The sequence below is a fragment of the Pan troglodytes genome, chromosome 12, assembly GCF_028858775.2.
Source record: "Pan troglodytes isolate AG18354 chromosome 12, NHGRI_mPanTro3-v2.0_pri, whole genome shotgun sequence".
Lineage (NCBI taxonomy): Eukaryota > Metazoa > Chordata > Mammalia > Primates > Hominidae > Pan > Pan troglodytes.
In genome coordinates, this window is record NC_072410.2 from 79,297,883 (window position 1) to 79,321,052 (window position 23,170).

A 23,170-nucleotide genomic window follows, 5' to 3' on the forward strand; every position below is an offset into this window, starting at 1 on the left:
TATTAGAATTTTATAGCAGCTTTATTCATAATAGTAAAAAAAAAAAAAAAGGTAAAGAACCCATGCCTGTCAAGAGGAGAATTAATAAACAAACTTACAGATTCATATAATGGAATACTACTCAACAGAAAAAGAACCAGACTATTGATATATTGAATAACATGGATAAATTTCATAAACTCTGTGCTGAGTGAAAAAAGCAAGCCAAAAAAACGTATTATTGCTGGGCACAGTGGCTCACGCCTGTAATCCCAGAACTTTGGGAGGCTGAGGTGGGCGGATCACAAGGTCAGGAGATCGAGACCATCCTGGCTAACACGGTGAAACCCCGTCTCCAATAAAAGTACAAAAAATTATCTGGGCGTGGTGGCGGGCGCCTGTAGTCCCAGCTACTTGGGAGGCTGAGGCAGGAGAATGGCGTGAACCCAGGAGATGGAGGTTGCAGTGAGCCGAGATCGCGCCACTGCACTCCAGCCTGGGCAACAGAGTGAGACTCCGTCTCAAACAAACAAACAAAAATGTATTATTACATTTATATGAAATTCTAGAATAGACAAAACCAAACTGTAATGATAGAAATCAAATCAGAGGTTCCTTTGTGGGGCGGGAGTTTGCTGGGAAGGGGCATGGGGGATCTTTATGGGATGATGGAAATTTTCTGAGTCTTGATAGGGGTGTGGATTACGAGTGTATGTATTTGTGGGTTGAATGGTACACTTGATCACAGCATTTTGCTGTGTGTAAAAACGTTTCAGTTTTTTTAAAATGTGATATTCTGGATTTCAATTAATAGGAACATAACATGTAGAGCTGATAAAAATGGGTAGGTTAGGGAATATTTATGTCACCCCTTCGGAGTAATTCTTTAATAGTTATGGAGACAGTTTGTTCCTAAATGCCATATTTAGCTTGAGCTTTTTGGTCAGTGGTGCAGTCTGAGGAACTATTGTACTTTCATAGTTCAAGAGAAGTTTTTTAAAGTTGAAAAAGATAATTCTTACAAGTTCAGCAAGGATTAGATTTCCAGAACTTCACATGCCAAGACTGTACTTCTCATAACCATACTCCAAACCAGTGGTTCTCAATCAGGGGCCATTTTGTCCCACAAGGTATATTTGGCAATGTCTAAAGACATTTTCATTGTCATGATTGTTGGGGAGGGGTGTTGTGCTGCTGGCATCTAGTGGGTAGAAGCCACGGAGGCTGCTAAACATCCCACAATGTGTAGGACAGTCCCCTGAAACAAAGAGTTATTTGGTCCAAACTGTCATTGGTGCCAGGGTTGGGAACGCTTGTTCTAGACCTGTTCTTATCACTGAAGCTGAGTCAGTCTCAGTCAATCTGGTGTTGACTCTACTTATAGTCCAAATCAGTTGTGGAAACTAGGCATTGGCACAGATTACATATTTCTTCCCTGATAAAATTTAATATCAAATATTTGTAAACATACATAATCTTAAATTTTGAGATAAAAGTTCATGGATTGAGAGCACTTCAGAAATCAGAATTACCATTTGTGTTGATTGTTAAATTCTTAAGATGCTGTAGATTCTGTTTTTAACTGTATTTAATTAAATATCCAAACAACCGTACTTATCTTCCTTTTTTTTAAAAAAAGGCTTTATTGTCAGATCAAAGGGAATAAATGATAATAACTTTTTTCCTCCTTCTTTCACAGAATGACAGGGAGAGAGTTTTTCTCTCGTTTCCCAGAACTCTATCCTTTTCTTCTCAAACAGTTGGAAACTGTAGCCAATGCAGTAGACAGGTAAGAAGAGAATTGGGTGGGGCAAAATGAACTCAAGGATGTGAATTACCTTAGTAATTGAGATTTTCCCTCTAGGCAGCTGTTTTTAATAAAATTCTTCCCTTTTTTAAATTTGTTTAAATTTTTTCCTTGAGACAGGGTCTTTCCCTGTCACCCAAGCTGGAGTACAGTGGTGGCCACCACTCCTTGCCCATTTTTGTATTTTTTGTAGAGATGGGGTTTCGTCATGTTTCCCAGGCTGGTCTCAAACTCCTGAGCTCAAGCAATCTGCCCACCTGGGCCTCCCAAAGTGTGGGGATTACAGGCTTGAGCCACTGTGCACGGTCAGACTGCTTCCTTGCATAAAATTGGCTTTTTTATTAAAGTGCTTTTTTGTAATTATATCATATTGCTTGGTTCTCTGTAGTAAATTTGTACCTGAAAAGTTGTGTAAAATCCTGCCTTTATATTTTAAAAATCCTATTTTATGTTAAATTTTATCAAACTTAATTCCATTTTCGGTGGTACAGAAACTAGGAATCACATGGTGATTTCTTCTGTTATGAATTATTTTCTTCCTATTTTTAAAAAAATCTGTGTTTACATATTGAGTTTGCTTTATGCATACCTGTCATTTTTTATTACTGGCTTGCTGCAACTTACCATTGTGAAACTATAGCGATTAGCTGACTAATATGATCACTTGTGTTCAGAAATGGTTCTTGTGTACCTGAGCAGAAATGGCCAGTGTTCTTGGAAACACAGAGCAAAGCCGTTACGAGGGCTTTCCAGTCTTATAGTTCACCATTGTCTTAAAAATCACATTCTGGCTGGTGCGGTGGCTCACACCTGTAATCCCAGCACTTTGGGAGGCCAAGGCAGGTGGATCACCTGAGGTCAGGAGTTCAAGACCAGCTTGGCCAACATGGCGAAACCCTGTCTCTATTAAAAATACAAATATTAGCCAGGCTGGTGGTGCGCACCTGTGATCCCAGCTACTTGGGAGGCTGAGGTAGGAGAATCACTTGAACCCAGGAGGCAGAGGTTGCAGTGAGCTGAGATCTTGCCACTGCACTCCAGCTTGGGTGACAGAAAAATACTCCGTCTCAAAAAAAGAAAAAAAAAACACACACACATTCTGAAGCTGGTAGTGGAATTTTTAGTATGGACATCATAAAGCATGTCTTTTGTATTTTTCCTATAATTTTGCACTTGGTATGAATGTACACTAATTGTCTATAATTAGAAAATAAAAGTAATGAATTTTACTTCTGGTTATGATGCATTTGCTCACATTAGTAGTTTATGCTAATGTGCTTTTCTGGCCTTTAGTGACTATTCATGCTTTCTTAAATACATTTGGATGTTGAAAGTTTCACATTTCATACTGTGGAACAGGCACGTCTCTACTGTAGGAACAGTTCTAATCAAAATAGCATACTCTAATTATGTAAATGATTAGCTTTGAGAAGAGGATCCTGTACGAAAGCCCAATTCCCTGTTTTGCTAGTAGTTTTTTCTTATGATGCACATTTGGGAGATAAGAAGTGAATGTAGAAAAAAAAAAAAAGAAAAAAGGAAAACTATCCCCTTGATTGTGGAGTCTCACTTCATATACATACTTTTTTTTTGAAATGGAGTCTCACTGTGTCACCCAGGCTGGAGTGCAGTGGCGTGATCTTGGCTCACTGCAACCTCCGCCTCCTAGGTTCAAGTGATTCTCCCACCTCAGCCTCCCGAGTAGCTGGAATTACAGGCATGCGCCACCACATGGGCTAGTTTTTTGTATTAGTAGAGATGAGGTTTTACTATATTGGCCAGGCTGGTCTTGAACTCCTGACCTCACGTGATCCATCCGCCTCGGCCTCCCAAAGTACTGGGATTACAGGCATTAGTCACCGCACCCGGCCATATACATAATTATTTCATGAGAAAAATGTTTGAAGGAGGAGTGCTTCACTACCTAAATGTGAAATCTTTCATGTGTAATAATTGTTGTTTCAGTGATATGGGAGAACCAAATCGTCATCCAAGCATGTTTCTCTTACTTTTGGTGTTGGAGAGACTCTACGCTTCCCCGATGGATGGTACTTCTTCTGCCCTCAGCATGGGACCTTTTGTTCCCTTCATTATGAGGTAGTGTCATGCTGTGTAGAAATTGTCTAGGTGGGCGTGGGAGTTTTACGGGAATATTTTATCTTCTTCTTATTTCAGAAACTATTTTATATATATATCATATATTATATTTTTTTATATGTATATATTATTTGTTTGTTTGTTTGTTTTTTGAGACGGAGTCTCGCTCTGTCGCCTGGGTTGGAGTGCAGTGGCGCGATCTCGGCTCACTGCAAGCTCCCCCTCCCAGGTTCACCCCATTCTTCTGCCTCAGCCTCTGGAGTAGCTGGGGCTACAGGCACCCACCACCACGCCCGGATAATTTTTTGTATTTTTAGTAGAGATGGGGTTTCACTGTGTTAGCCAGAATGGTCTCGATCTCCTGACCTTGTGATCTGCCCACCTCATTCTCCCAAAGTGCTGGGATTACAGGCATGAGCCACCGCGCCCGGCCATATGATATATATTTTTTATATATGTAAACCTATTGTATATATTAAAAACTATTATATATATATAACTATTATATATATTATATGTAAAACTTTTGTATATAACTATTGTGTGTGTGTGCATGTGTATATATATATAACTTTTATACACACACACACACACACACACACACACAACTTTGGGAGGGGTCTTGTGAAAGCAGAGGCCTGGGTTTTCCTGCCATTGCCCCCAGTGTTTCAGAGTAAGGTGCTTATATTGTGGGTACAGGATCTCATTAGAACCTGTGTAAGTAATGTTTTCTTTGAGCCCTGTCTGCTCCAAGGCAGGTGGATGGTGTTGATAGGAGATACTCCTTTTGAAAGACATAGCCCCATGTTTGCGTTATTCCTGTGTTGAGCCTGGCTAGCACGGAGCAGGCTTGGTTCTGGTATGTATCTTCTGTCCACGGGTTCGAGAGGATGTCAGGACATCTGCCTCTTCACTCTGGAAGAGTCTGCGAGGCGGTGCAATGGGTGGCGTGTAAATGGTAATGCCATGTGGCATGAATTCCCACTCGTCTTCTCTTTTACGTTTGTAGTACCTGAAAAAAGCCATGAATATAGAGTATTCATGAAATAATATAACAGGGTTCTCTTCTTTTAGAGCCTATTACCACTTCTTGTATTACATCTTTTCAGGCATTTGCCGTCTTCTGATTACTTTGTTCATTTTGGATCAAAGGCCTAAATATGTAGGCCTCCAAGAAGTATTAAAATTTTCTCATGAAACCTTTCAGAAGCCTATCATATTAGTTAGCTATTACCTTTCTGCTTAGCTCTTGACAAAACAGTACCTTAATTTTTGTGTTTCTACCAAAAATTGAAGTGGATTTGGAGCAGAAGGGTAAGAAACCAAACTCAAGAGAGTGTTTCTTATGTATGTAGTGTCCTAGGTTTCACTTCCTTGTTTCACAGAGCTGACTTATGCATTTTAATGTGAGAAAACCATTAAACATGAGATTCTGGCATGTGCTTGCAGAGCTATTTGTTTGCACCAAGCCCTGGCTGTGGCTGTGTTATCTTTGATCACAGAGATGACTCAGGCAGACTGGTTTTTGTTTCCTGATTTACAAAGTTACCAGTCTCCTTCATCTGGCATTTGGTGATTCATTTTAGGAATTTGAGTGGTAAATTTTACTTTCAAGGGCATTAAAAATTGTTCTTTCATGAATAACTGGAAAGAACTAAGAAATGTTTTCAGAAAGTTGATGCAAGGAGGAAAGGCATGTGCACAGAATTGCAGTTTACATTAGAAACAGAGATTTGCTTTAGAACCTGTGCTCTGTCTTAAGAACATTGAATTTGTGGAAGCTTTTTACTACTCAGTCTGTTGTTCATTGCATCCTAGAAATAATAAATTACTACACTGAAAGTACCTTTCAATGGTACCTGAAAGTACCTTTCCAAAATGTTGCTTAGTTTACATATAATCAGAATGCTGATACTACTCATTATATTCAAAGTATCTATTATATAAAACAAAGATTGCATTAATATAGAAAATTTAAATATTGCTTTGAAGCCAGTGTACTTAGGGCATCATTTGTTAACCTCTAAAAATACAAAGTAAGAAGTTTGCAATCAGTCTGTTCTTCCAGTGAAAGAAAATGCTGCGGCTGTAGTTGCTTTCTTCCAGTAAGTAAGGTGCTTTATGAAGTAGATTCATAGAACATCACCAACAGCAGAAGTGCCACCAACCAAAATACAAGGTTATTTTGTTGTAACAGAAAGAGCACATCTATCACTCTTGACAAGCACTGCACTCTTGGGTTCAAATTCTAGCTCTGTAACTGCCTTGCTTGCTCTCTGAACCTCAGTTTCCTCAATGTGCAAACGAGGGTGATAACACCTCTTCTCAGAGTCACTGTAAGCAAAATGTCCTGTAAGCAGAAGCACCACCATTGATTCCTTAAGTACAGAGCCTAGGCTCTGACTTATTGAGTGTCCATGTGTGTTATAGAACAGTGTTTCTAAAACTTTAAGATGTAAACATATCACTTGGCTATCATATAAATTCTGATTTCAGTAAATCTGAGGTGAGGCCTGAGAGTCCGACTTTCAAATGGTCTTCCAGATAATGCCACTGCTGCTGGTCTGTAGATCACATTTTGAGTAGCAAAATTAAACTTGGGATATTAAATTTAATACCATCACACACACACCCCCCCCCCACACACACACATACAATTTTAACAAGCTAGACAGTAGTAGCTTATTAAAATTGGTTAGGCAGTTTAAGGAATTTATTAAGAAGTAGATTTTGACCCAGGAATGCAGAAAACAAGAAAGAAAGTGTTCTGAGCAGAGAAATCAGTAGGAAGTAGACCAACCTTTGTTGAGCCCCGTCTTTCTGCCAAGTAGTGAACTGGGCATTTTGCTTACAGTGACTCTGAGAAGAGGTGTTATCACCCTCATTTGCCCGTTGAGGAAATTGAGGTTCAGAGAGCAAGGCAGTTACAGAGCTAGAATTTGAACCCAAGAGTGCAGGGCTTGTCAAGGGTGTTAGATGTACTCTTTCTGTTATACCAAAATAACCTTGTTTTTTGGTTGCCTTTTGAGTAGCCAGTAACTTAGCTACACGGAATGGACCTATAGGGTCTGAAATGTATGCAACTGAGAGAGATGAGGAGCCTATATCCACAGCTGCTGTATCTGAGTACAGGCTGTCTTCTGGATATAGACGTAATGTCTCTACCAATGGTGGGATCTGTTCCTTATTTTGCTTTTCCTGTAGGAGAAGTGACTGATTGGATTGGTTAACCATGTGTGGCACATGGTGACAATCGCCTGGGGTTATAGGACTGGTTTGTGGCCAGATACAGAGGAAGCCTGGCTCTTCTTTCTTGGCCACCTTCTGTGGTAAAGTGGAAGGCCCTAGATTTAGTTAGTTTGGGGTTTCATCAGCCTACCACAGGGAAAACCCATGCTACCCCAAAATGTTCACTGGCTAGGTGAACTATAAACAGATTTTTAAAAAGCAGTGAATGTGATAAAACTGTATGCATTTGATTTAGATGACCTCTGAGAATATTATTCATGAAGAAAGTGAAAGGCTGATCATAAAACCTATCATTCCAGGCAGTGCTTGTGGTTCTGATTGTGGTAAAGAGTGGGCTGTTTTGACTTGGGGTAATAGCTAAAAAGATGGATGGGTGTATGCACAGTGGGTCAGCAGTGTTTTATTTTTGTACCGTTGTTAAGGGTAATTTATGTACTTGGAAGGGTTCTCATCAGGCTCATGGATACTATGAGTTTGGCCAAAGAAAAAAATTTCAGTTTGTGGGAGTAGTGCAAAGGTTGCTCTGACTGCTAAAAGTGAATTGCACAATGAGAAGAAGATTAAAAGCGCCAACGAGAGCTTTTTGTTTCCCTTTGATTTATGTGTACTTACCTGCTATTTCCTTCCTCTCTGTAAGGTATTTATAAGTATTATATGTAGTTTTACTCCTTTATCCCATGTTTAAGAGTATACCTAAACATATATGCCATTATGATTGTTGCATCCTCTTGGGACAGAACTTATAATGTCAATCCCAACATCTTGTATACAACTTTTAAAAAATCCAGTGTATTTTAAGTTCTGATGTTGTGCTGCATCCAGATACAAAGCCCTTTACCATGTGAATGTGATGCTTTCAATTTAAGACCATTAATTCATTCTTCAGTTCAGGTACCACAAAGCAGAATAATTCATGCTTTGAAAAGAACCTTGACTGGCTCTCTGAATGCAGCTCACCAGGGCCTGCTTCTCTGGGCTTTCTAGAGACTAGAAAGTCTTTTCAGAGGCCAAAAAGTCCCTGGGCATACATCTCTGAGTTCCCTTTCACAAGCAAGTTTCAAGTTCCAGTCAAAGAGCTCGAGGTAACCACATATGCCTCAAACCTAGGACCATAGAATCCTGAACAAAGGCCCAGGAGAGCTTAGACGAATCAGGTCTCAGAGGCCGAGGCAGGTGGATCACCAAGTCAGGAGATCGAGACCATCCTGGCTAACACGGTGAAACCTCGTCTCTACCAAAAATACAAAAAATTAGCCGGGCATAGTGGCAGGCGCCTGTAGTCCCAGCTACTCGAGAGGCTAAGGCAGGAGAATGGTGTGAACCCAGGAGGCAGAGCTTGCAGTGAGCGGAGATTGTGCCACTGCACTCCAGCCTGAGTGACAGAGCAAGACTCCGTCTCAAAAAAAAAAAAGGAAAGAAAGAAAGTAAAGCTACTTATTTGGTAGGTATATGAAGTCAAAAGACTGATGCTGGTGACATAGCTTCAAATGCTGGAAAGTCCAAGTGAAAATTCTTTTGAGGAGATAGGGAAAGAATCTCTTGCAACTTTATAGCATGATGCTTTATGATTATGCTGTTAATGGCTAAAAGTAGCCATAAAAAAAATGAAGGCAAACTAGATTGCATGCTTATCAAATTTGTGAGCAAATTAAGATTCAAAATAACCTTCAAGCATAGGACTGACAAACACAAATTCAGGCATAAGACCATTACCTCTGAATGGGGAGGAAAGGGATGAAATTGAGGAGCCATGTACTAGAAGCTTCAATTTTATTTGTGATGTGTTCTTAAATTGGGCATTGGGCAAATGCTTGAATGTCATCCTATTCTCTAGATTCTTTTTGTTGTTGTCATCATTTTGTATGTCTGATGCAGTTCATCATTTAAAAGTAAGATTCGAAATAGCCTGGACCAGCCTGGGCAACATAAGGAGAACCTGTCTCTACAAAAAATTTTAAAAATTAGCCAGACTTGGTGATTTGCGCCTGTAGTCCCAGCTACTTGGGAGGCTGCGGTGGGAGGATTGCTTGAGCCCAGGAGGTCAAGGCAGCTCAAGTGAGCTGTGATTGGGCCACTGCACTCCAGCCTAGGTGATAGAGCGAGACCCTGTCCCCCAAAAAAGCCTTGAAAGACTGGATTGATGGGATGAGACTATCAAGATAACATTTAATAGAGATATATATCATTCTGATTTTTTAAAGAAAAGGCAAAATTATATACATACAAAATGGGGGCTATCTGGCTTCATAGCAGTTCTTGTGGGGGAAAAAATATCTTGGTGAATGAGATATCCTGGTGAACCATGAGAAAGCAGCATGACACTGTTGCTGCTTCCAGATAGTGGAGGCTCTAGTCCCCCTGAACTCTGTTGGTTAGCCTAAACCCATATTATTCTCCTTATTATTCTGTTCTGGGCTCCCCATTTTAGGAAGGTCACTGATGAACTAGTATCTGTCGAGGGGAGGTGACCAAGATGAGGAGGAAACCAAACATCTGGAAACAGTTACTGGAGAAGACTTAGTGGCAACATGATAATGGTCTTTATATACTTGAGAGACTGCCATAGGGTAGAAGGCGCATAATTTCTCTTTTTTGCTCCCAATGGGAAAATGGAAGATAGATTTCAGCTTTTAATTTAAAGAAGAATTTTGTGAAAATTAGTATTCTCTATCAAGGAAAAGAACATATTTCCATAATACTGAGTTTGCCCATCAGCAAAAGTGTTAAGTTTTCAAGGAAAACTGATCACATGTTGAGCATCTATCTGCAGCGCACCTGAGGTTGGACTGGATATCATCAAGGTATCTGTTTGGCATGCCTTATTTCAGAATAGGTGAACAACTCAGCTGTGGATTCTGAATGTTCAGTGAATGAAATGATCAACCTGCCTCTAATCCTGTGACAATATTTGTACATTTTTGTTTATGGGTCCTTCGATCTCTCAAAGAAAAGAATTTGGGATGCCATTCTTAGCATGGCCCAAAAAGTCACAGTGGTTTGCTCTTAAATGGTACCCTCCAGGAATTAATCTACTAAAATTTAGCATTTAAGTAACTTCTGTAACTGTGTTCTGGATAGTTCTGAAAACATATTTTTGGCCTATGAGATGTTATGTCTGAAAAGCATTCTTTATTAATTTAATTATCTTTTTTTGTGGTTCCTGTATTTTTCTCCATTCCAGATGTTGGCTTAAGCCACATTTTCTGACAAGCAAAATAACATCTGAGTCTTTGAGAAGTCAGACATGCTTTTCTAAAGAGTGGTTATAATAGATAACTCTTTATTGTCCCAATTTCCCAAAGTATCTTGAACAGAGTTGCCTGGAGAGAGAGTACAGGGGTCTCCAAGCCTTGCTCATTACAAGTAGAAACACCTGAGAAATAGGGTTTTGCCAGTACTGTTGACATAGAACTTCCTGCCCTGGCCAGCACTCTACCTGGTCTGTGGTTACTACTAAATTCCATGAGGTTCAGAGAAGGGAATTATAGGAAAGGAGTATGCCCCCACCCTTCCCCCACTGCCCAGCCATCCTAATCTGCTAACATTTGGGTGAAAAAAGGGTTCTGCTATCCCATAATTCTATGGAAACCCTGGCCCCTTGGTTTCACTATGTGACTGTCTGATACCAGGTCAGGCTTGGGACCAGATTGTTGAGGCACAGGTGTTCAGTGCTGCTCAGTTTTCTTCTTTGCTTATAGGCCAAACTTGCAAAACATGTAAATGCCCCCAGTGTTATCTTCCATGGGGTATTTGTATATTACAGATACATACATTTTGAAATAAAGCAGTAAAACTCTAATGGTGGCATTTTAGGCCTTATATAGGGAGGATCTAGAAGCAGAGATTGGAAGGTTGTTTCCTAATGCTGGGGAAATCACATTGTTTGGGCAGCTACTTACTCTGCCTCCTTTTTACCGTGCCTAGCACTTTATTTGGAGGGCTGTACTCATGGCCCTCTGAATTTCTGAATTCTACCCAGGGTAGCTGAGGTTCAGCATGTAGTATGAAATTATGTTTTGCATTATGTGTCTTTTTTTGCAAATAGTTCTGGCATAAAAAGATACCTTGTTATCTGTCACCAATTTTTATCTGTTAGTTCCTAGATAGGGGCCTGGCCAACTTCATTTCTGGTGCCAGATCTCTTTAAGACCATTTTCTAAATATGTTTTTGAGCAGAAGGAATGAGGAGTTCACCTCTTATGGAATGCATTGACAAAGCAAACTAGAAAAACAGAACTTGTAGGGACCAGCTTTTCTTCAGTGTTATCTGTTATCCCAACAGGCCAGTTCAGGTCGTGTTAGAACAAGTGATTTGATCTGCACACAGTCCCATTCTTAGGTGAAATTTCTGACAATGATGATAATCTATGGCCTATTGCTGCCATTCATACTAGAAGTTAGAATCTAATCAGTTAATTGAGTAACCAAGTATTTGTTAAACATTCATTGTGTACCTAGCTAGTGTTAGGTCTTGGGTAAGATGCAAAGTAAAGAAAAAGGTCTTTATGCTTAAAGAACTTACCATCTAGCTAATAAGGTAAAATACATGCTTGTGAACCTGATACCGTGTATATTAACCACTTAATTATATGACATATACACTAAGGACTGAGGCCTACAAAGAAGGGGAAGAGCATCAATGGGTTGGAGAAGTCCAGGAGGCTTTCCCAAATAGCAAGGCAGGAAGAAATGTGGGAGTTCAGTCTGCCATCTCAGGGACTTTTAGAAATCACCCATGGTGATTAACAAGTCATGTGAGAGGAGTGAAAAGTCAGGGGGATCCAACAAGGGGAAGATTGTGATGGAGAGTTTTATGATTCATAACTTGGAAGGCATCATAAAGAGCTTTGCTTCCACTTGAACCAAGGGTGACCCAGGAAATTCACAAAATAAATGGTTTGCTATTTAACAGGAGAAACCATTGATGGTGCACCTTTGGTAACTTTAATAAAGAACAGTATTTGTCCTGAGTGTTGCATTTAAGTCTTGTGGAAGTAATGAATTGTAGTGGGAAAAAAATTTAAATTTAGTAATACTTAACATTTTAAAGTATCTTAACAGTGTTTTTCCATACGGAACTTTTATTTCCTTGTTCTTAAATTGTTTCTCAAAAATTGTAGCGAAGGTGCTCTGCAGGCATTTTTAATGCTGAATTGAAGGATTTCACATTACCAAGCCCCAAATGCTGACTGATAGGCAGTCATCCTACCCAGTAGAGAACATTTTAGATCAAAAATGTGTTTTTTTTCTTCCAGAAGAAAGTAAGAATTGGGAAATAGAATAAGAAGGTAAAGATAAATTATAGAAGGCTTCAAATGAGGACAAGGAAAAATAATGACATAGTGTGTTTCGGTTAGCTTTCTCTGACTGGAATGGGTTTTCCCTTTCCCTCTGGGCCTTGGCCCCCACCGTCTATTTCTAATCTTCTAGTAAAAACAAGCTACACATGTTACATCAGCTGCTCAGGATACCTTCACCCTCACGTCCTTTTACTTTTTCCTTCCTCACTCACTTTGAACATTGTGACTCTTGACTGCTCATCTTGCCTCCCTTCCAACCAGTTATAGACATTCTCTTCTTCACCATTTATTCTTCTCTGTCTCTTTATATTGTGATCACTCTTCATCACCAGTTCATCCTTCCATTAAGTGTATTTACTGAGGGCCTACTTTGTGTCCTTGCCCAACCCAACACCCCTACTCTCATCACCTCTCATTTGCAAGAGAAGATGTGGAGGCCATCAGGTGTGAGTTCTGTCCATGGAGAAACCCACTCCACCCACAGTCCTCTCCTTTGTTTTATAGCCAGGCTCTTGGAAAAGGTGGTCTGTGTTTAGTCTCCACTTTTCCCCTTCTTAACCCACTGCAGCCTGGCCGCTTCTTCCACTGCCTCACTAAACTGCACCAACAAATAGGAGTGACCTCCTTATTAAAAAAGCCACTGGGTGCTTTTCATTCCTTCTCATCTCTGCTTTTTCTCTGGTGTTTGATGCTATTGCAGACTCCTTTCTTCTTGAGTTCTTTCTTCTGTGGCTTCTCTGGCCGTTATTTCTTTCTCTCCTTGGAGGGTCCCCTTCCTCCCGCTGCCTCTCAGACATTGGTATACCTGTTTGTCCTGCCCTCAAACCTTTTCTTTTTCACTTTGCATTCTCTCTCTGGGGTTATCACTCACCTACACTTACCTAGTCCTAGATCTAGAACTCATATAGAATCACAAGTTCAACTTTCTGTTGGACAGCTTCTTCTGCATGTCTCACACACATCCAAAAGTTGTGAATTTCAATTACCTCTGCACACTGAAGTTTGAGCAGCCTTCTTTTAGGGCCTAGTACAATGTCTGACATCTTGCTCTACCTGGCTAGCTGCAGTCAGGGGACTTCTTTAAGGGAAACATATCAGAATCAGGACTCAGGGTGTCACAGAGGTTCCTCCCGCTGTCAGAGACTGTGTTCATGCATACCCAGTAACAAAGGAGCATTGGTTTAAAAAATCACTGACTTCTGAAAGCCCTCCAGTAAGCTTGAAATGATTTGCTTTGCTTCTTACGTTGATTATCATCAGTTTGAGGTAGCAAGTAGCAGGTGCTTGTTCCTTTCTTTGGAGGCGAAAAGCCAAGGCCCAGAGAGAGTAGACATAATATGCCCACATTCAAAAAGTGACTCCCTAAGGAGTCAGGGCAAATTCATTTATTCATTCACTCAACAGATATTTATTGAAAACAATTATGTTTCAGGCACTAGAAACAGAGTGGTGAATCAGACAGATACGGTTTTTGGCATAATGAGGTATCCTTTTTGACGATGCTTCTTATCTCTTCTTTGCTCCTATTTTTTCCATCCTGATTAGTGATAAATGATAATAATTAGCAAATGTTTACTATAAGCCAGGCAATATTTTAGGACTTTACACATATTAACTCATTTAATCATGATGACAGCACTATCAAGTCATTGTCGTTACTATCCCATTCCACAGAGGGTGGGAATGTTGGGCAGTAGGAACTTTCTAAATGTGTCCTACCTAGCTCATACTGGTAGTGATAAGGCGTGAATTTGAACCCAAACAATCTGACTCTAGAACCCATGCTGTTAGCGACTGCTTTAGCTATTCTAGCTCTTAACACTGTAATACTTGCTTTTGCTCATCTGTTTATGATGCTGTATCTGTGAAGTATGACAGGGTAGTTCTCAGCATGCCAAAATTAACCTGTAGCTTTACCTAACAAACATTTGGACTTACTTTGCTTTCTTGAGATATTTCCCCCCTTGGGCATTTCGTTGGCAGTAGTCTCATTTTCTAATCTGAAATCAGGAGAAAAGGAAGAAAAACTTGCAATAAAGCTTAAGTGGTTGTGACAGGTTGCTAAATAAAACTGGCTCAACTGAAGTTTTGAGATTCTTGAGAAACACTGAGAATTTCTTACAAAAGAAATTTTCCTTATTATAATAGGAAATCATGGGTCATTGCACAGTTATAAGTGTCTTAGTAAAGAGAGAATGTGGCTTGAGGCTAAGAAGCCTAAAATCTTAATGAGATTATTTGTGGGCTGCTATTTATGCATAATTTTTAAACTCTTAGAAAATATGTTTTCTATCTGTCTTTAGTATGTCATCTTAAGTTTCCACTGCTTTACGTAATTTTGAAAATCTTTAGGGTTGCTAGAAAAAAAAAACAATAATAGCAAATGTTTACATAAGAATTTAAGTTTAGAGTGTACTTTCACATATAGTAACTTGATTGTTTCTCTTTTTACTCTCTTATAAAGAAAACAGCCATGAGGATATCAATTCGTGTTGAAACTTTTTAAAATTGCCAATGTTTTCTTATGCAGTAATTGTAAACTGATTTGGAAAAAAAGGAAATCTAAATCTGTGAAGCGTTTACATTACTGAATAGTATGAAAGGAAGGTTTTGTTACTTAAGATTGCATATAATAACTTTAGGAAACTGCTTTAATGGATAAATAACAATAGCATCTGGTTAAGTTGTTAGTTGATCATCTGTACTCCAAGGCCTCTGAAGTGGGTTCACACCCCCCTTTGTTTGCCAGTTTTATATCTTTTATGTACATAGTTATCCAAAGGTTACCAGCCAAAACCTGTGTGGAGGGTACACGGAGGATGAGATGTGTCCCCTGGGGTTTTTGCATTAGGGAAAATTCCTGATCTGGGACATTTGTGCCCTGACCACCAGCCCCCAAGAGATGCCACATTTTTGTCTACTTTAGTTGAAAACTCTCAGTCCTACAGTAGGCTGTAGTAGGCCTCAGTCTGAATAATCACAAAACCAAAAAACATTAATGAGATTTTTCTGTTCAGTTTCTACAGTGTCCGGAGCATTAACAAAATATATATTTGTATGAAATCTACAGGCTACTGTGTAAATAAGCCTGCTCCCTTTTGGTTATTAAATCATACAGGAAAGAAGCATCTGTTTTAGCAGAAACTGTGGAAAAATATATCCAGGTAGCCCAGGAAAAGTTGAATTGTTACTGACAGATGTGTCACCACAGACAAGAAAAGAATTTACAAAGCAGTGGACAGACAATATTTTCAGACAGTAATCTGTCTTTTTGGGTGATGTGTGAGTAGCATTGGTTTGTTTCTTGCTTGAATGTTTATTCATTTTTTTCCCAGGAGAATCCCTTTTGCTCAGCTTCTTTCTGGTTTGGATAAAATGAAAAGTAAAATTGACTTAATACTAATTATAACCTGCATAATTCTACTGAAGAGAAACTTAAGAAATAGAATTATTTTTTCTAGTTAAGCTTCAGGGTCATATAATTATTATAATTCAATCATTTATTATCCCCCCACCCTTTTTTCTGTGTGATTTAAGACATCAGAATTTAATTTGTAGCCAGAATGAAAACTGGACTTAAGAAAAGCTTGACTAGAGAGAGATTTGCATTCTGCTGCATGGTTGAACATGTCTCTAAAGTAGCAGCTTTAGAATGCCATGTCCTGATAGAATTCCCCGTTGAAAGCTAGCCAGCAGAGCAGCTTCCTTGTGTCCTCCTCCTTGCCTGACCCACCGTGAAGCGTCACGAGGGCCCTAGATATGAACCTCGGGGGCTCCACAGCCTGACAGAAGAGAACTAGTGTCGCTGGGCAATCCATGATCTGGCACAGAAGCCCCAGGCTCTAGATTTTGTAATTGGCCACCCACCCTGGCCCAACCTTGGATAAATATTCCTGAGTTCTAAGTAGGATGAGGAATTTAAATCCCTGTTTTTTCCTGAGTTCTTCCATAACCAATCCACGACATTGTTATGAGATCTGAGTGGAGTGCCCATGCTTGGAGAGGGAATAAAGGGAGCACGTTCTACTACTACTAATGAATACATACTCCCATTAACAGTCCCTTTTTCCCTAGGAATGATGCCACTGGAAGGGCCAGATGTGACTCCACTGTAGTCACTGACCCAGACCAGCTTTACCCCTAGGGTAATTGAAACCTATATTAAATGATTTGACAGGTCATAAGCAGTGCCCTCTACCCACTTAATTTTCTCAGATGCCTCCTCCATTATGAGCTAAACCTTGTAGATTTTCATTCTTTTAGTATATGGTTTTGATCCCTTCTAAAATGGACATCTCAGTGGAACATAAATTACTTAAAAGTTATTAGTAGTCATTTATGCCATAGTATGAATTAGTTTACGTTTCTTTGGTTTTGACAGGAAGATAAATAGAATACGTTGGGGAGAAAATGTAGAACTTGAAACAAAGGGAGAAAGCAAGTTGCCACCTTTGGAAGACTGCAGTGATTTCTTTCGCATTAGAATTTGCTCTCATGTTTTCAGTGAAGCATGGCATCGTGTTTTCCATTTACCTCTCCTTTCTGGCAGGGAAAGACTTGGAGTTCTTTTTACAGCTTTAACTCTTCCTTACCCCTTCTAGATGTAGTTCCATTTCCTTTCTAAGATGAAAGCTTGTCTTTGTGCCCTCCCAGAATAGTTCCAAGCAGCAGAACACAGTGAATCCTTCCAGATAAAAGACCCTGCCGATAAAGTGCCAGATTGTTATCAGAGAAGCAGTGAGGGGAGTCAAGTCCCTACCATTAATTACCTAGTTACAGTTTTGTTTATATCCTGTTCATTTGGGGCATGTTTTTCTTGGACAGTTTCTAGTCTGTGTTCTGAACTGAAGTCTGAAGTTTGTAAAAATCCCAAAGGTCAAGGAATAGTGGGTTCCTTATTTTCTGAAAGGTTTAATGGCAAGGAAGAGAAGATCAAAGTTTCTATCTTTCATCTGGAAGGAAATAGACAAATGCTTCATTTTGGTGGTTCATTCCTCACCTCAAGCATACAAACCATAGTATGTTGGATGAACTCTGACTTCGAATACCTAGCCAAGAGGTTACCTGGAAATAGAATGACATGTATCTCTGTGAAGACGTGAGTATCAACCAATGAATGACTAGATATCCACGCATCAAGGCCAGAGTCCAGTTGAATCTAAAATAAAGCTTCTTGGTAAATGTACTTGATGCCACTGAACTGTACACTTAAAAATGGTTAAAATGGTAAATTTTAGGTTATGTGTGTTTTACCACAACAAAAGTAAATATTACTTCCTGACAGCTCCAGTGCTTCAGTCACAGTTGCAAATACAGTTGGACCTCATCCAATCATTTATGGATTCAACCAACTGTAGATCAAAAACATTTGGAGAAAAAGTAAACACAACAATAAAACACAATGCAAATGTAAAAACAATACAACATAACAACTTACATAACATTTACATTGTATTAAATATTATAAGTGTTCTAGAGATTATTTAAGGTGTACCAGAGGATATGCATAGGTTATATGCAAATACTGTGCATACTTTACATAAGGGACGTGAGCATCTCACGGGTCCTAGAACCAATCCTCTGAGGATTCTGAGGGCCAACTGTACAATATAGGTGGGCTGCATGGCCTGCATTATTTTGAATGGGATTGCTGTTGCATATAAAGCATTATGTATCCATTTAAGAACTGTGGGACTGTGAGTACCGAATACCTTAATGAACAGAAGAAGATGAAGAGACCATTTTGTCACCATCATACAAACATACTAGGAAGTTTGGGATTGGAAAAGAGCCCTTTCTGTCTTGAAAATGATTGACTCTGAACCATGATAGCCACTCTCTTTCTACAAATGAACCAAAAGAAGTGGCAATGGGTCACTTGATGGCTGAAATAGTGCCTAAGGCTTTGATTATCAAATAGTGATGTTGATATGTTCCACAACTAGAAATGTAGTATTAGGTAAGGCAACCTCATCTGTGGTATCTGGCAGCCATTAAGTAGCCAAGCATATATTTCTTGACCGTATTAAATTTGTATCTCACCTTATGCTGCTGTATTAGGTTCTGTCCAAAACCCAACCCATCTTTGCTAATCAGACTGCTGACTTACGATTCAGCCAGCCCTCTTAGCCTCACTGGTGATGGGGCGGGGGTGGTGGTGGGGTTTTAGGACTAGACTGTTGTGTTTTTCTCATCAAGCCAAGAAACTTCTCAGACCCTGCAAACATGTTACCTGGTAATATAGCTACAGTATGAATTTTAGGATAGAAAGAAGGAAGGGAGGGAGGAAAGGGAAAATAAAGAAAATAGCCCTATGACATAGCTACAGTATGAATTTTTAGGATAGAAAGGAGAGAAGAGGGGAGAGAGGGAAATAAAGAAAATAACCCTATTTCAAATCATGAAGCTTTTTTTATCGTTAACCCCAAATGCCCTTAACTCAGAACTCTGACCAAAAGATGTCTCTTTTTTCCCTGTGTGTATTGAACTCATGCACTCATGCCTATCATCATTTGAAGGTAGTTATGAGACATTCATTATGACTTCAGTAACTTGCACATATTTAAATTTAGTGTTTTCTTTAGAAAAGGCTAGAAGATGTAGGGATTTAGGAAGAAGTTAAGGTAAACTTAAAATATATAAAAGCTCACTTTGAGTGAAAACAAGTAAAAACAAGCCCTGACCTTCTCAGAGGTAAGAAAAGTTGAAATTAAATGTATTCTTTAGGAAATAAAGACTTTGCCAAGAATAGCATGGTTAGTAAAAGCAGTCTGGTGTGGAAGGTGTGTCTTTTAAAAAATAAGATTTCTTTACTTTCTTCTTGACTAATGGTTTTGTCAGAAGAACCATTTGAATAATAAATGAAATGCTTTGAAGTATATAGGGGAGTGGAGAACTTTTCTGTGACTTGTATGAACTGGTGATACAGATTATAAACTAAGTGATGCCAAATTCCACCAGTTTACCCAGGCTCTGAACACTAGCAAATGTAGTCAAAGCCATAGAAATCTGCTGATGAAATCATGAAAATGAACAGAAGTGATCCAGATTGTTTAATTTCTTTTGAAATATTATATTTATTAGATTTTAGCACCCAAAAGTTAAACAGTATTGAATTTCACACATAGCACTTTATTTTTAATCTTGGGTTGAAGATTATGCACTTGGCATGACTGAAGAGTGACTCATACATTTTGCACCGACTTTATTATTAGTAGTATTATTTTGATAGGCAAGGAAGAAAGCCGGGGAGTAAGATGATACTGAATTGAGGCTAAATTTGTTAATTGATTGAACTCAAACGGAAATAAAGAATGTCACTTAATTTTCTTCTTTTTATATTCATGTGTGTATCCCCTGTGAAGACTTTGAATGCTACTCATGTTTAAAATCCAACATAAAATATCATCTGATCATCAAAATTGGCAGTGGGAATTAGCAGTATTTTCTTCTAATTAATGTGTCAAACTGTGCCACAGCTAAAATCTCATCACCTGGACACTTTGAAAGATGTGACCAGTATTCTTTACTGACATGTTTCCCATCTTAAAACACAGTCACCATGAAATTAATATACCAAGTCTTGGTCACAATCCAGGGAAAGACTTGAAGGCAATGTGATTCTTCTCATAATTAGCAACCTAATTAAATGCTAGAGGGCTTCAGCTGTATAGTAATGTACCATGCTTCTGAACAAAGATACCACCACCATTGAAACTGTATACTTGTAACACTAGTATATTTTTAATTAGTGGCAGGGTATAGATGTATGTAATCAGTTTTGTTTCATCTTCTAACTTTGCACAGCAGTCTCCATTGTGCATTCATTTGGAATATATTGAAAAATAATCCACTGATTTGGCTTCTGTTTGTCAGAATTTAGGGTGACTAAAACTAGTATGAGTTGAAAATTACCTTTTCATGATGGAATAAGCAAATTAAAAGGCTGTTCAAAATATTAGAAAGCAGGTTTAATCTAATCAAGCTGGGGGGAGGGGAATCTTTTACCTTAATAACCACTACAAAATCATACCGCTGAATACAGCAGGTGAGTTTATTAAAGCTGGCCCAACAAATTTGACATCACTTGGTTGAATAATTGGAGCTGTCAAGTGTCCTTAAAAATGAATAAAATTGAATTTCTTTTAATATGTGCTATTGTTGTTCACTTCTATGGTGGTAAAAATATCAGAGATGGGGAACACTCATTTTTGCAACTAGCACAGGCTCTGCAGTGAGACAGACTTGACTTTGAATCCTAGCTCATACATTCATTCCCTTTGTGAGCCTGGGCAAGTCAGTTAACTTCTCTGAGCCTGTCTAGAACATGTGAAAGAGTCAGAACATTGTCCAAAAAAATTTTTTTGTTTTTTAATTCTTGTGTGATTGTTAGGATTTAAGTGTTTATTGATTTGATTTTTTAAAAGAGCACAAGGAAACATTAATTCTGGTTGTAAAAGTTTAAAAGAAATAGCTGGGCTTGTTTAATCTGAGGAAGAGAAGACTTGAGATGTTTTGGAGATGGAGCTGGAGGCTAAGAAAGCAAGACAGAATGTATAACAACTTTTCTAATGTATATGAAAGATTATTCTTTTAAAAACAACTTTATTGGGGTACAATTGATGTAAAATAAACTGCACATGTTTAAAGTATACAATTTGATATTTTTATATACCCATAAAACCATCATCACTGTCAGGGTAAGGAACATAGCCATCATCCTTTGTAATCCTTACCCAACCTCCCCTCCCCCACCTCCCTGGCAATGATTGTTTTATGTTCTGTCAATACAGATTAATTTGCATTTCCTAGAATTTTAAGTAAACGGACTCATACAGGATGCATTCTATTTTGTCTGGCTTTTTCACCAGTATAATTATTTTGAGATTCAGCCATGTTGTTAGGTATATCCGTAGCTTGTTTCTTTTTGTTGCCAAATGGTATTCGATTGTATGGATATACTGCAATTTGTTTGTGTACTTAGCTGTTGAACGACATTTATGTTGTATCCATCAACTAGTAACAAATAACTTGCTAGGAACAATCATGCATGAGTCTCTTTTTGGACTTAGGCTTTCATTTCTCTAGTGTAAATACACAGGAATTGAACAGGTGAGCTGAGTGGTGAGTATATATTTAACTTGTTAAGAAACTGCCAAATTGTCTTCCAGAGTGATTATACATTCCCACTAGTAGAGTATGAGAATTCTAATTGTTCCATATCCTAGCCAACACTTGGTATGCTCAGTCTTTTTAACTTTAGCCTTTCTAGTGAGTATATAGTAGTATTTCACTGGGGTTTTAATTTAAACTTTACTAACGTCTAAGGATGTTGGGCATCTTTACATGTATTTGGCATTCATATATCTTCTTTGCTGAAGTGTCTGTTTGAAGCTTTGACCCAATTTTTCTGTTAGGTTGTTTGCTTTCTTTTCTTCTCTCTCTTATTTATTTATTTTTTTTAAGAGATGAGATCTTGATCTGACACCCTAGCTGGAGTGCAGTGGCACAGTCACAGCTCACTGTAGCCTCAACCTCCTAGGCTCAAGCAATCCTCCTACCTCAGCCTCCTGAGTAGCTAGGACTACAAGCACATGCCACCATGCCTGGCTATTTTTTTTATTTTTTGTAGAGACAGGGTCTCATTTTGCCCAGGCTGGTCTCGAACTCCTGGCCCCAAGCAATCCTGCTGCCTCAGTCTACCAAAGTGCTGGGATTACAAGTGTAAGCCATCATGCCTGCTTTTGTTTTCTTATTATTCTGAATATATTTTGGATACAAGTCTTTTAGACATAGATTTATTTCTTTCCCTGGCATGTAGAACCAGAAAAACAAAATTAAATTGCAGCAAGAAAAAGTATAATTATACTGTATAAGGAAGTATTTTTTTGACTGGCAGTATAAACATGGGTACTGGGATAACCAAAGGAGGATGTCAGACTTTCTCAGGGGTATTTAAAAACTGACTGGCAGTAGTCTATTTGGGATACTGTAGGCATGCTGAAATATGACTCAACTTACCTAATTGCAATTTTCATTTGAGAAAAGATACCTTGAATGAGTCTATTGCTAATATCTCAATATCTGTTGCTCTTTTGTGTCATTTTTCCAGGCCAAAAAAAAAAAGCAATTTTTTGGAATTTTTCAAAACTTTCCTTGTACTTTATTATTTTTAAAAATTCATTCTTTCTGGTTTTAGCTTGAAGTGTTTCTGTGAAACATGAGGAGGGTCATTCAGCGGCATTAATTAGCTTCAGCAAAAACAAATTGCAGTCTCTGCAAAGTAATCAAATTAAAAGAAATACTCAAGTTTCTTTCATACAGCAGTAGCACCAATCATTGTTTTAGCTGATGGCATTGGGAAGATTCATTTAACCCTCTGTAGATGCAAAATAATTAATGAGATTCTAGAGAAGAGGTTCTACATGATGAAAGGAGTTGGAGTGGTTGTAGCCCTCAGAAGAGTAAAGGGTGCTTTCATGACGGGATTCCAGTAGAGTTAATGAAGGGTTTTCCTCTGTGTAGAAAACACTGGTCATTTGTTCTCCAACTCCACAGAGGCTCAAACTAGAGAAGATTGGCTCCAACTATAGAAAGATTGAGTATGGTTAGTGTTAGACATAAAACTTTTATTATTAGCATCAATATTATGAGATTAAACAATGGAACAAGAGAGGTCATAATGATATTTTAAAATAAAAAAGATAGCTATCTGCCTGGAGTGTTTAAATGTCCATGA

At 38.6% G+C, this 23,170-nt stretch overlaps 1 protein-coding gene across 7 annotated transcripts in view; it reads left to right on the plus strand.

The window, feature by feature from the left end:
• The window catches only part of THADA (THADA armadillo repeat containing), a 362,434-nt gene that overhangs the window by 163,367 nt on the left and 175,897 nt on the right, over positions 1 to 23,170 (plus strand). For all 7 annotated transcript variants that reach the window (XM_001141804.8, XM_024354330.3, XM_024354328.3 and 4 more), the window contains 2 exons: positions 1,679 to 1,768; positions 3,752 to 3,883. In XM_001141804.8, the coding sequence (XP_001141804.3) occupies positions 1,679 to 1,768; positions 3,752 to 3,883 (222 nt within the window). The remainder of the gene's footprint in view (positions 1 to 1,678; positions 1,769 to 3,751; positions 3,884 to 23,170) is intronic.